At 44.2% G+C, this 14920-nt stretch overlaps 1 protein-coding gene across 1 annotated transcript in view; it reads left to right on the top strand.

Annotated features, from left to right (window-relative positions):
- snx4 (sorting nexin 4) overlaps positions 1 to 14920 on the top strand; it is an 86105-nt gene that overhangs the window by 10205 nt on the left and 60980 nt on the right. The window contains exon 2 of the mRNA XM_063052424.1: positions 12617 to 12741. Within this exon, the coding sequence (XP_062908494.1) occupies positions 12617 to 12741 (125 nt within the window). The remainder of the gene's footprint in view (positions 1 to 12616; positions 12742 to 14920) is intronic.

Below are 14920 nucleotides of genomic sequence, written 5' to 3'. Positions count from 1 at the left end.
AAATTATGTATGTACAGTGCAGTTTCACTTACCGGAATCGGGAAGACTCCAATAAATTGCAGTTTCATCACAGTTAAACACTTATACGAATAACCACCTGATGCAATCGGCAATCGCCTCTGATCTGGGCCGACGTTTACGTGGCGGGTGGCACCTAATGAATTAGCTCGTTTATTTCGGCTTTTTTCTTAAAGATGTGCTGGGTGCATTCCGACTACAGCTGCACCACTGCATTCTTCGCGGCAATGTATCGGTCCTCGGCTCAGAGGTTGGGGACCACGGTTTAAACTATGAAGCTGCTCTCGCCTCCGAAACTGATCAAAGCACCCATGACTAACTTTAAATTCCACTTTCGCAACACTTTCATCACCATTGTCCAGTACTTTCTGTTTCAGCTTATTAAAAAGACTGACTGATTTCTCCTTAAGTATAAGAAAACTTAATGGAACACCACGCTTGTACATCCATCAATCCACTCACGCAATAGACTTTCCATTTTATCCATTATTGGATGCTGACTAAGAGAGACCACTTTGATACGAGCGGAACCAACAGTAACATCAGCAGCTTTCAAGATTCTTTCTCTCTGCATATAAGTAGTGCGAATGGTGGACGCAGGCAAGTTCAACACACGGACAATGCCCTTACTTACTTCACCACGATCGAAACGCTTAATTATGTCTAGTTTTACGCTAAGTGTAACACCGTTACGAGCTCTTTTAGGTTCTTCCGATACCTTAGAACTCATCTTGTTAACGGATGCACAAAATAAGTCGTGATAAAGCACGTGTTTAAGCAATGCCGGCTAGAATGCAGTTCCGGGGGAGGAGCTTAGCTGTTTGGGCACGCGCTGCTAGCGAAAACAGGTGACTAATGTAGGTCTTTTGTAACAGCGAGGTGTCGTAAAGCGAACGTTCGGAAAATGGGCGCCACCTGTATTTGCTTGCGGTTACTGTTTGCATGATATTTTTTTCTATTGCACATTTGGTCTTTTATGGGTTATTTTATTTTCTTGTGGACATGATGTGTTTTTTTTATTCTCTGCACACTGGGTGTTAGGCTTTTTTCATATATATGGGGTTGTTTTTGAGTTTCTTTGTTTCGTGGCTGCCTGTTAGGAGACAAATCTCAAGGTTGTATAATGTATGCATATGTTGATAATAAATGAACTTTGAACATTTCCTTCATCACTTTCCCTGTGAAATGTGCTCCCATATCAGAGTCCACCTGAAATGGGGTTCCCCACCCTGGGGGGATTTTCTGAACTAGAATACATGCAGCGGTGTAGTCTCTTGCTGGTAAAGCTTCTACCCACCGGGTGAAGTGATCCATAATTACTAGGCTGTAGCTTTTCCCGTGCTTTTTGCAGAAGCCTCGTGAAGTCCATTTGAATGTTTTTCTAGGGTCCCCTCGGCTGTGGCTGGTTTGCCATCTGTAGCTTTATGCCCCAACTGGGGTTATGCCAGAGGGTAATGATCATGCTCTGCCTTCCCTGATGTATCACCCCATGATATAACTTCGGGAGTACCTGCCTAATAATGGTGGGGCCACCATGACCCCTTCCTGCCCGTGTGTCCAGCTCCCATCTGGTTCCTCCTTTGTTCCCTTTCTGCTCCATTTCTCATTCTGTTCTCTTCCTCCTTTGCATATAATTTTACTAAACTGGCTTCTGTCATTTCTTCCTGCACACTTGCAATTTCAATTTCCTTTTGTTCCTTTGCTGCCTTCTTTGCAGTATTACCTGCCCACTCTTTTCCTTTCTGCTCCTCACTCTCTCCTTTCTGGTGAGCTTTAACTTTAATTACCACCACCTCTGCTGGCAGACTCGCTGCTTTCAGCAGTTGTATTAGGTGTGCGTGCTGAACACCTGCCCTTCTGCTGTTGATGACTTCTCTCAGCTTCCCAGTATTGAGGAGCTCCGCAATGGTTTGATGTGTGTAGTATGAGTTGTCCCATCATTACAACAGGTTCATTTACTCACACTGCCCACACGGTGAATTCTAAAGCTGCTACGCAGCAGGGGAGTCCTACTGTCTGTTTCCTTGAATGACCGGCCTCTGGCCTTGTGCAGACATCCCACCTCTCCAGGAAGTTCCCGGGCGTCTCCCGCATATTAATAGTGGCTCCCTGATGCCCGCAAATTATATACAATATCACGGAAATCAATTTTTTTGAGAGAGAGCGTGAGAGTGACCACGAGAGAGAGCGCGCGAGAGAGCGAGAGAGAAAGCAAGCGAGAACGCATGAGCGAGAGCGAAAGCAAGCGAGAACGCTTGAGAGCGCGCGAGTGACCATGAGAGAGAGAGAGAGAGAGCGCGAGCAAGAGCGCGCCATGGCAGAGTGTTCCAAAAAAAATTTAAAACGTACGTCACCCCAGACTACACTAAAGTGTACCCCTGCCTAATAGGGTTCAAAATAATGACAGTGTTGCTCGCTGCGCTGTTTGCAACAGTGACTTTTCTGTTGCCCATGGTGGGTTAAAATGTAAAAGACATGTTGAGGTGAGTTTAACAGGTGTCATTCGTTCATTAGCATAGTTAATGTTATTTAAACTAGCTGGCTGGCTACTCTATTGCAGACATCCCACCTCTCCCGGAAGTCTCCCGCAAATTGATGGTGTTACCTCCCTGAAATGAGTTTTTGCAGGGTGGGATGTCTGCTTGTGTTCCCATGGTCTTGCATCACTACAGTGTGGTAGTACCTCCCTCATTGCTGCAGTGTTGGTGAAAGGGATGAGCCACATCTGGTAATCCTTGCCTGGGTGTAGAGATCAGGGCTTTCTTGCTATCTGTAAAAGCCTTTTCCTGATCCGGCCTTGCCTTCATTCCTCCCGGAGGCTTCCCTCCTTTAATCAAGGCCTGTATCAGAGACACTAGTGCTGAGAACCCTGTATGAAATTATGGCCGTAATTGAGTAGGCCCATTGCCTTCCTCAATCCGCGTACGTTTACTGGGAGGGCATGAAGCTGATTGCCAAAAGTCTGTCATCTGAGATGTTCTTCCTCCCCTAGGAAATGATGTAGTCTCGGTACTGTACAGTTTCCTTTCCTTTCTAAGCCTTATGTGGACTGATTTTAAACCCCTAATCTCATAGTATCTCCATAACATTAGCTTTCGCCCCTAAATGACCTGCTTCATCTTTTGAAGCAATTAGATTATCTACATATTGCAAGACGGTCGACCGGTAGGGCATTAGATCGAGCTTTTCCAAAGTCTGCGCCATGACCTTATGAAAAATGGCTGGACTATTGTGGAATCCCTGTGGGGAGTCTGTTCTGGAAATACTGCTGCCCAGCCAAGGTGAAGGCAAATCTGTCTTGGGACTCAGGTACTAAGGGGAGCTGCCAAAATCCATTAACGATATGCAGGACAGAGAAAACCTTATGTCCTGGAGACAGGCATTCAGGATTGTTGCAGGAGTCGCCACAATAGGATGAAGTATCATTGTAGTCTTATTAAGGACGGTATAGTCTATTGTTAACTGATATGATCCATCAGGCTTCTTTACAGGCGAGTTAGTTGACGCATTTTCTCTGAGTATCCCCTGGTGTTTTAGTTCCTTCACTATACCCTGAACAGCTGTCAGTGTGTCTACACTGGCTGTATTGTGTTTTCTGGTTATATATGTTCGCTGCACCTGGCTTGTCCATATTATTTCTCCCTTTCCTGTATCTCTATAATGTCTCCTGCTTCCCTTAAGATGCTTAGTCCAAGAATAGTACCGTCATTATTTGGACAGACCTAGAAATACACTGGAAGCTGCACTCAGCCGATTTTAATTATTTGCGACTTGCTTCTTCCTGCTTTTACTGTTTTATTTCTCCTACACCAGTAATATAAACAGCCTCTCCGGTTGTTGGCAATTGTAGGTCAGTTATCAATACCGATGCCCTTGAGTCAACTAACATCATCATCATCATCATCATCTTGTAGTCGAGTATGATTCTTCTGCTGGTAGATGATCGGGTCACTTGTGGGTCTTGAGATGATTGCAAGTCCTATTGCAGTGTAGGCTGGTGTAGGTCATTGAAGTGGTGGTAGAGGTAGCTGGTTAGGCCTTTCCCAGTCTCTTTACATTGAAGCCACATAGTCTCAATCGCATGGTGGAGTTATTCTTCGAGCTATGCAGTCCCCTCATAGACCGTCCTCCTCCAGCTTTTCCAGTACCGTGCTTATTTCTCCAATTCATTCAGGTTGATGTGGCACTTTCCTCAGGTGGGTCTTGATATTGTCCTTGAACCGCTTTTACTGCCCTCCAGGAATGCCCCTTGCAACCTCGAACTGGCTGAACAGGAGTTGCTTAGGGAGGCGGGACTCAGGCATACAGGTGATGTGGCCGACCCATCACAATTGGTGTTGAGTCACGATTGTGGCTATGGAATTAATGTTAGCTTCCTCCAGGGTGCTGGAGTTAGTATGCCTATTCTTCCAGCTAACTCTCAGAATCTTTCGGAGGCAGTTTTGACGGCGAGTTACTAGATATTTTGTGTACCTGCTGTATGTTGTCCATGACTCCGCTCCATATAGCAAGGAGGGGAGGACTATAGCTTTATAGACCAGAAGCTTAGTGTTGGTCTTGATATCCTGATTTTCAAAAACCCTCTTTCTCAGCCTGACAGAAGCTCCACTTGCACAGCCAATTCTGTGACATTTCAGGGTCAGTGTTGGCTCTTGAAGAGAGAAGGCTGCAAAGATGTGGGAAATGATTAGTGTTCTCCAGAGGGATATTGCCATCTTGGGTAGTTGGAGGTTCAGGAGCTTGATTTGGAGCAGACTGGTGCAGGAGTTGGGTTTTCTTGATGTTTAGATCAAGTCCCAGGAGCCTGTATGCTCCGGCAAAAGCATCTATTATGCACTGCAGATCCTCCTCAGGGTGAGCTATGGTAGCGTTCTCGTCTGTATATTGGAGCTCCATGATGGAAGTAGTTACCACATTGCTCTTTGCCTTGAACGTATTGAGGTTAACAAGCCCCCATCTGTCCGATAGAGAATCTAGACTCCTTGTAGGAGGTCTTGGCCTCTCAGGTGAAGAATGGTTGCAATAAAAACGGCAAACAGAGTTGGGGGCAACCATGCACCCCTGTTTGAACCTGGTGTCAACCTTAAAAGGTGCTGTTTCAGAGCTGCTGTTGTTGATGACTGTTGCACTCGTATCAACTAACGTATCGCATTGCTGGCCCCTTAACAATGCTGTTGTGTACATCCACAGGTCACCAGCACTGGCAGTGGGGGCTGCCGCCACATCTTTTTATGACCACCAGCTCTATGATCTGATCGACCATCAGACTGGGCACCAGTGGGGTGAGGGATTGCCTTTCTGCTGTGTGACTCCTTTACCCTCCCATGTCTATTCCAGCAGTTCCTTGCTTTGTGTCCGAACCGCCAGCAAACAAAACAAACCCTCTGGGACATCACAGCAGCTGCATCCCCTATAGCCACTTCGCGATGTCTCTTACACTTTGGTGTATCTCACTGGCCCACAAAACTTATCACAGAGTAGGTCGACCCCACCGTTATGCCTAAATCTAAAACTTCCTGTTGAGCTCAGCCCTGGCTTCATCATTTTCAGGAAGACATGGTCGTTGCTCCCTGGATTATCCAGCCCTGAATATTCCACATACGCTCAATATTTACATTCTGCATAATCCATGGGTGTCTCGTCAGCTCTTTGAATCACTGACATTATTGCTCCCCAGTTACTCGCACCTCTTCCCCCACCCCCAGTCACTGCCTCACTTCCCCTTTAAAAGAGTGATATCTTTCTTCATTGCTGGTATTTCCAGAAGTTGCCCATGTACCATCCTGCATCCCCTGGGCCATACTGTTCCACATATTCCTCGGGCACTTCGCTTTTACCAACATATGTATATCTTTAGGGTGCATATGTACTGTATATCTTTACGGAGCAAGAAGGCTGCGAGTGAATGGCTGATACTTTTTTGGAGCGAAGGGAGTTTTTTACTACTCGGGATGAAAGAGAGGCGAGACTGCACAGGCGCATGACATCAGCCAGTAGAGCGTGAAAGGTATAAAAAGAAGACCGCCATATCCAGCGGGCAGCGGAGTGAGAGGCGGCAGAGTGATAGAGCTTTGGCTCAATGGGCTTAGGCGGTAACGGGAAGAGGCGAGTGAGGTTTACCTGTGTTAATTGCGGAAAGGAAGTAGTGTGAGTGTGAGGCCAGTTTTCTGTGCTCGGTGTCAGATGTGGGAGGTCCTGGAGTCTCCCAGCCTCCTGGAGGGCCATATCTGCACCAGGTGTGTCGAGCTGCAGCTCCTAAGGGACCGAGTTAGGGAACTGCAGATGCAGCTCGATGACCTTCGCTTCGTCAGGGAGAGCAAGGAGGTGATAGAAAGGAATTATAGGCAGGTGGTCACACCGGGGCCATGGGAGACAGACAAGTGGGTCACAGTCAGCAGGGAGAAGGGGAAGAGTCAGGTACCAGAGAGTACCCCTGTGGCTGTACCCCTTGACAATAAGTACACCTGTTTGAGTGATGTTGGGGCGGGGGGGGGGAACAGCTTATCTGGGGGAAGCTACAGTGGCCGTTCCTCTGGCACGGAGTCTGGCCCTGTGGTTCAGAAGGGTAGAGAAAGGAAGAGGATGGCAGCAGTGATAGGGGACTCTATAGTTAGGGGGTCAGACAGGTGATTCTGTGGATGCAGGAAAGAAACTCGGATGGTTGTTTGCCTCCCAGGTGCCAGGGTCCGGGATGTTTCAGATCGCGTCCAAAATATCCTGCAGTGAGAGGGAGAACAGCCAGAGGTCGTGGTACATATTGGTACCAATGACGCAGGTAGGAAAAGGGAAGAGGTCCTGAAAAAAGACTACAGGGAATTAGGAAGGAACAGGACCGCAAAGGTAGTAATCTCAGGATTTCTGCCTGTGCTACATGATGGTGAGAATAGGAATAGAATGAGGTGGGGGATAAATGAGTGGCTGAGGGATTGGAGCAGGGGGCAGGGATTCAGATTTCTAGATTATTGGGACCTCTTTTGGGGCAGGTGTGACCTGTACAAAAAGGACAGGTTGCACTTGAATCCCAGGGGGACCAATATCCTGGCGGGGAGATTTGCTAAGGCTACTGAGGAGAGTTTAAATGAGAATTGTTCAGGGGTGGGAACTGAACTGAAGAGACTGGGGAAGAGGAGGTTGGCTCACAAATAGAGGAAGCTTGTAGACAGTGTGAGAGGGAGCATAGGCAGGTGATAGAGAAGGGACGCGCTCAGACCGAAGGTTTGAGATGAGTCTATTTTAACGCAAGGAGTGTTGTGAACAAAGTGGATGAGCTTAGAGCGTGGATCAGTACTTGGAGATATGATGTGGTGGCCAGTACAGAGACTTGGATGGCTCAGGGACAGGAATGGTTACTTGAAGTGCTGGGTTTTAGATGTTTCAGAAAGGACAGGGAGGGAGGCAAAAGAGGTGGGGGTGTGGCACTGTTGATCAGAGGTTGTGCCACAGCTGCAGAAAAGGTGCCATGGAGGGATTGTCTATGGAGTCTCTGTGGGTGGAGGTTAGGAACAAGAAGGAGTCAATAACTTTACTGGGTGTTTTTTTATAGGCCGCCCAATAGTAACAGCGATATCGAGGAGCAGATACGGAAACAGATCCTGGAAAGGTGTGATAATAACAGAGTTGTCGTGATGGGAGATTTTAATTTCCCAAATATCGATTGACATCTCCCCAGAGCAAGGGGTTTAGATGGGGTGGAGTTTGTTAAGTGTGTTCAGGAAGGTTTCTTGCCTCCTTGCCTCAGTTCCAGAAGGTCCCCCCGCCAGGCTGGGTCCTCTAATTCTGGATACCCCCACTTTGGGAAACATCCTCTCCCAATCTACCCTATCTAGTCCTTTCAAAATTCAGTAGGTTTCAATGATATTTCCATCCCCCGCCCCCCCCCCCACAATTCTTCTAAATTCCTATGAGTAAAGGCCCAAAACTGCCAAACGCTCCTCATATGTTAACCTCTTCAATCCTGGGATCACCCACATGAGCCTTCACTGGACTCTGTCCAATGACAACATATCCTTTCTGAGGTATGGAGACCAAAACTGTTGACCATACTTCAAGTGCAGCCTGACTAGTGTCTTCTAAAGGCTCAATATTATTTCCTTGCTTTTATATTCTATTCCCCTTGAAATAAGTGCCAACATTGCATTTGCCTTCTTTACCACAGACTCAACCAGTCAATTAACCTTCTGGGAGTCTTGCACAAGGTCTCCCAAGTCCTTCTGCACCTCTGATGTTTGAACCTTCTCCCCATTTAGATAATAGTCTGCATTACGGTTCCTTTTACTAAAATGCATTATCATTCATTTCCCAACACCGTTCCTTCTGCCACATTTTTGCGCATTCTTCTAATCTAAGTCCTGCTGCAATCTTATTGTTTCCTCAGCACTACCTATCCTTCCACCTATCTTCATATCATTCACAAACTGCCGCAAAGGCATCAGTCCCATTATCCAAATCATTGACAATGTGAAAAGTAGTGGTCCCAATACTGACCCCTGTGGAACACCTTTAGTCACTAGCAGCTAATCAGTAAAAGGCACCTGTTTCCACTTGCTGCCTCCTGCCTGTCAGCTATCCTTCTGTCCAAGCCAGTATCTTTCCTGTAACGCCATAGGATTTTATCTTGTTAAGTAGCCTTATGTGGCACCTTATCACTTATGTTGAGTTCAAGTTTGCATGCACCACTTGCACTGGCCACTCGTTCCACACTCTCGCGACTCTTTTGAGTGGAGAAGTTCCCCTTCATGTTCCCCTTAAACTTCTCACCCTTCACCCTTAACCCATGACCTCTAGTTATAATCTCATCCAACCTCAGTGGAAAAAGCCTGCTTGCATTTATCCAATCTATACCCCTGGTAATTTTGTGTTCCCCAGTTACTCTCGCCCCTTTCCTCTCCCCCCTCCCCCCAGTCGCTGTCTCACTTCCCCTTTAACTGCATACTATACTCCAAATTAGGCTCCAAATTAGGTGCAGTTCTGTACTGTACTGAGATTTAAAGTTGCTGACCTTCTCCACCTCTGATTCCCCCGGAGAGAACTGGCTCATGGATCTCCAGTTTACTCCGGAAGTCAATAATCAGCTTATTGTTCTTTCTGGCATTGAGTGAAAGGTTGTTGTTGTGGCACCACTCAGCCAGGCGGTGGGTTTGTTGTATAAAGAGTGAGTAAAGTAGGCCTGTTTTGGCTCATGCTTTAAAGAATAACAGTAATCTCTTTGAAACTTTGAGTGTTGGAGCCAGAGTGAAGCCATTTAGCACTGATAAAAAGAAATTCCTGCATTTGTAGAATGGTGAATTTTTGGAATTCTTTTAACCCAGAGGATATAGTGTGCTCAAGGTTGAGTTTATTCAGAACTGAGACTGATAGATTTCCAGATAGTAAGGGAATCTGAGAACTATGGAGATTGTGTTGAAGAATGGTGTTGACTTAGAGGTTGGCTTTAATATTGAGGAATAGGAGAGCAGGCTGTGAGGGCCAGATGGCCCATTCTCGACTTTATTTTACTTTTAACTTTTTTTTTGGTGTGCGTGGCTTGTACTGATCTGACTACATTAAGTTATACAAAGCTAGCATTGCACTCATCTTGGCTGCTTTATACAAGACTCTCAGTCTATACTAGGGAATCTGTAACAATGCAGTCAAAACTCTACAAATTAGTGGGCAGTACATTAGTGCAGCAAGTTCTGGCATGGCTGAAATTCCTTTAAGAGAAAGATCAGTTAAAATGGTTCAAATGGTTCCATTTATTAGAGAATATGTACAGTATACAACCTGAAAGATTTGTCTTTGCAGACCTCCATGAAAAACATAAAAACCTCAAAAGAATGAATGACAGAAAAACGTTAGAACCCCAAAGGCTCCTTTCCCCCCTCCCACGCGCAAGCAAGGATCAACACATCAACCCCTTCTCCCTGCCTGTTTCAGCAAAAAGTGCCAGCATCTACTACTCACCAAACAACAGCAAAGCACCCAAAGAAAGGCCATGATCTGCAGTCAACAAAGACTGTTTACCCGACAGTTCAACATGCCACAGACTCTCTCCCTCACTAACAAGGCATAGAAAGATATCACAGTAAAAAGGGGAGACTGACAGTCGTTGTTACGATATTAAAGTCTGCCGTACCACTTTTCCATACATCCGCTGAAGCGAAATTTTGATGTTCCCTCTCCCGCAGTCGGCAACCCTGGCTCGGAATCAGTCATCCACGGGGCTGCACCCCAGAGGTGCCATCTTCCAAACTGCGCCCGGAGAATGTCGGAAAGTGGTTGGCCAATGAGGTCCAGGAATGGGAACTCATCCCACATAAAAAACACGCAGCTTGAGTGCCACGTGCAGGTCAAGACCTCGATAGAACTCCAATCACCTTGAAAAGGAAAACAGAGACATTTAGAGAGGAATTTAAGCTGTTTGCACAGATAAGCTCGAAGAGACAGTCACTGGGCGCCATCTTTACTCCACCCACCCTGCAGTTCCTATAGAAAATCTTTATTCCCTGAGACCTATTACTAATTATGATATAAAAGCTGGGAGATTTGAAGGAAATGACTGCAATGCAAAATTGAAAGGATACGTACTGGAAGTTTGAAAGTAAAATAGACACGGGGAGCAGTGAGAAAGAGTCGCATTGAAGAGAAGATTTAAAATTTGCAGGGTAGGCATACTTTGAAGAGACCTCACAGTGGAGCAGCAAATTATAAATAAGAGATTAGCAGATGTTGGAAATATTGAGTAGCGCACATAAAATGCTAGAGGAACTTGGCGAATCAGGCAGCATCTATGGGGAATAAATAGATGATGTTTGGGCCTGGGATCCTTGTAGAATATGCAGCTGCATAGGTAGCATTCTTGGAAATAAACATCTTAAGTTCTTGATGTTTTTGGGGTCATAATTTAACTTTTTCCCAGTTTAAAATTGCAGAAACAGTTCATTGGAAATACATTATAGGAGTTTCCTAAATTTAATTTAACCAAGAACTCAGAATCAGCATTCTATAAGATTCATTTCTTATCTATTAAGTTATTTTTTATTATTATACCTGCATTCATAATTGGGCACTGACCAAAAAACTTCATGCTGTTGTTTCAGCATTTGGTTGTGGTCTCCCAATAATTTAACCTTTACGGCAGAGTTCACTTCAACATAATTATTGATTTGCTCGTTATCTGCCATGTTGTATGACAAGGCCGATCATGATCTTTGACCAATCCTTGGCAAATTTTTCTACAGAAGTGGTTTGCCATTTGCTTTCTTCCGGGCAGTGTCTTTTACAAGATGGGTGGCCCCAACCATTATCAATACTCTTCAGGAATGGTCTGCCTTGTGTCAGTGGTCACATAACCAGGACTTGTGATGTGCACCAGCTGCTCTTATGACCATCCACCATTATGGCTTCAGGTGACCCTGATCAGGGAGGCTAAGCGGGTGCTACACCTTGCCCAATAGTGACCTGCAGGCTACCAGGGGGAAGGAGCGCCTTACACCTCCTTTGGTAGAGATGTATCTCCACCACACTATCCAATCTTTTGATACTTGTCCATATAAAATCAAAATTAGTCAACCTTTTACTTCAAGTTTGAGTTTATTGTCATCTGACTGTAAATATACAACCTAATGAAACAACATTCCTATAAACTATAGTGCACCCACAAAACATATCACACACAGCACATAAATCAAAATATTACCATAACTAAGTCAATAAAATAAAATTCAAAATGCATGCAGCACAGGTAAACTGTAGAGTATTCAGTAAACAGCACACTGACCGAGTGATGAGACTGCGTTGGCGGCAGGGTATTCATTAGTGTCTCAGCCTGAGGGAAGAAGCTGTTATCTAATCTGGCAGTCCCAGTCCTGAGGCTAAAATGCAGAGATCAAGTCGTAGACATTTTGCAATGGTATTGGGACCTTCTGAAAAAGAATAATCGTAAAGAAAAATGTTGTAAATCAAGGATGTAATGTTGAGACTTTATAAAGCACTGGTGAGGCCTCACTTGGAGTATTGTGAGCAGCTTTGAACCCCTTACCCTTAGAAAGGATGTGCTGAAATTGGAGAAGGTTCAAAGGGGGTTCACAAAAATGATTCCAGGATTGAATGGCTTGTAATATGAAGAGTGTTAGAATGCTCTGGGCCTGTATTCACTGGAATTCAGAAGGATGAGGGGAGAACAAATTGAAACCCATCGAATGGTGAAAGGCCTTGATGAGTGGATGCGGAGAGGATGTTTCCTATGGTGGGAGTGTCTAAGACCAGAGGACACGGCCTCAGAATAGAGGGGCGTCCAGTTAGAACAGAAAAAAGGAGGAATTTCTTTAACCAGTGTGATGAATTTGTTGCCGCAGGCAGCTGTGGAGGTCAGGCCTTCATATATATTTCAGGCAGAGGTTGATTGATTCTTCACTCGAGGCATGAAGGGATATGGGATTTGTGGGGGGGGGGGGAGGCCGGAGATGGGCTGAAAAGAAAAATGAATCAGCCATGATGAAATGGTGGAGTGGACTCAATGGGCCAAATGGCCTAATTCTGCTCCTATATCTTGTGGTCCAAATGGAAATACTTGGCTAAATGGTAATTTTTATTCTTTACAATTAATTTTATGCAAAAGATGATGGAAGACACAAAGTCCCTATTGAAGAAACTGGAAATCAGTGTGTCAGAAGCGGAAAAACGAACTGGAAAGAATGCAGTGAATATGCAGGAGATTTATACAGTATACCTCATTGAAACAAGGTATCTATAACTATAACTTGTTTGAATTTTTTTTTAATTTAAACTCTGGCTTGTGCTTGCTTAGTATTGAGTTATTAGTATGTTTGTAAGGTGCTATTATTTGACTTACAGCCAAGAACACTTTTTAGTTAGTACTTCAAACTATCATAGGCACATCATAGTATTAATAGGGCTGCATATCCTTAGAACTTATTGTCCATTGGCTATACATGTTGGTCTTCACATTTTAGACTGTATGAATATACAACAGATTTCTCTGTGAGAGCAGCTGATGGATCCTTTCTGCTATGCTAATATTAAAGTTGAATAGTAAATTCAGAATCAGGTTTAATATCACTGGCATATGTCATGAAATTTGTTGTCTTTGTGGTAAGAAGTAGTGAGGTAGTGTTCATGGGTTCAATGTCCATTCAAAAAATCTGATGGCAGAAGGAAAGAAGCTGTTTCTGAATTGTTGAGTGTGTCTTCAGGTTTCTGTATGCCGTTCCTGAAACTCTTAGTGAATGTTTTGATCAGTCATGATGGTTTCTCTGGGAGTGAATGAAAATGTGCAGTTTAGTGTTGCCCCCTTAAGTTTAGTTGAATTTGAACCTGAAAAGGTGATCAATAGTGATTCATTGACTAATATGCATTGGAACAGCAAATCAGTCATGCAGTAGTTTGTTGTACCAAACTCTGAAACCCCCCGGTTTCCTTGGCTGTGCAGGTCTAGGGAAAACCCTGTACAGTCCCGCCAAACTCGTGAGACTGATTGTGTGGATGCTATGTAATTTGCTACCCCTGTTACAAATTAGTGCCACAAAATAACACACAGTACACTGCATATTATAAAAGAATTATATTTATGAATCTAACTAAAGGGTTAGTAAAGAAAAACAAAAAGAAAAGGGCCCATTTTAATTAAACAGTCAAATGTGCAGAAGTTGCATCTCATCTTGAACTTCTCTGTCACTTGTGCACTGGGCCCTTGGTCAGCGTGAAAGGTCACATCACCTTCCGAACAATCCATCTCAAACAAACAGGTCTCCCACCAGGTCATATCCTACGACCAGTTCTGTTCAGCGTCTACTCTCTTCATCTCCCGCCGAACCAAAAAAAAACACTACAACCAAACTTAGTGCCCCTCACCAAGAAAAGCTCCCCCTAATTCTATCATCCTAATTGGATTGGATGGCACACATTCCTCATCATCCCTTATCTTCAACAATAACCCAAACAGGCTGACGGTAGACTGCTCTTACAGAACATGCAGCAGAGCAGTAAAAATCTGAAACTGGCCATTACACCTGTCATGCATTTTGATCTGAAAGTTTCAGTGAGATGTCAAAAAGTAACTTTTTGATTGAAAGCAACACACAATGCTGGAGGAACTTAGTAGGTCAGACAGCATCTATGGAAATGAATGAACAGTCAACCTTTTGGGGTGAGACACTTCTACAGGACTGGAAAGCAAGGGGGAAGACACCAGAATAAAAAGTGGGGGTGGGGGGAGGGGAAGGAGGCAAACTAGACGGTGATAGTTGAGCAAGGTGAGTGGGAAAGGTCAAGGGTGCTCTAAGCAATCTGAATTGTACTATCTACCTTATCTTACTCTTCAACTCTCCTTCTGAGATGTTGACATATCCACAGTGTATTGAAATCTACATATTCTTGTTTTCATAATTCTCTCTATGGTGTAAAATCATTAAGATTCCGTGTGACTATGTTATATAAAATTCATATGCAATTTCATAGAGCAGTAAATTTCAGTATTAAATTGCGTCAATCTGCTCATGCTGTGATTTATCGTGACATTACTGCTTTTTGGTTAAGTGCAGTGCATTTGTTTACAAATTTAGGAATATTTGAAATCCTAGTGACATTACTGTTCTATTATATAAACAAGCGACTTCTTGTATTTTAGTGATCATTTTAATATGACTGTTTCATTCAACTCTTGTTTTGTATTATTGTTTTTTCTTCAGTAAACTGTATAACACCCTAAGATTGACTTTTTAGTACTATGGGAGTAAGAAGCTATTTGCAATTTTAGTGTGAATTTATTTGGAATGAACAGGGAAAGAAAGCCAAGTAATTGGAGTCTTGCATGTCTTCATGATTATTTGTTTGTTCATTATGTGCCATGTCGTATGACGTGGGTGATCATGGTCTTTCCATGACCATAATTGTTCTTGGTAAT

Source organism: Mobula hypostoma, chromosome 6 (assembly GCF_963921235.1).
Source record: "Mobula hypostoma chromosome 6, sMobHyp1.1, whole genome shotgun sequence".
Classification (NCBI taxonomy): domain Eukaryota; kingdom Metazoa; phylum Chordata; class Chondrichthyes; order Myliobatiformes; family Myliobatidae; genus Mobula; species Mobula hypostoma.
This window is presented reverse-complemented; position numbering and strand designations above follow the sequence as displayed.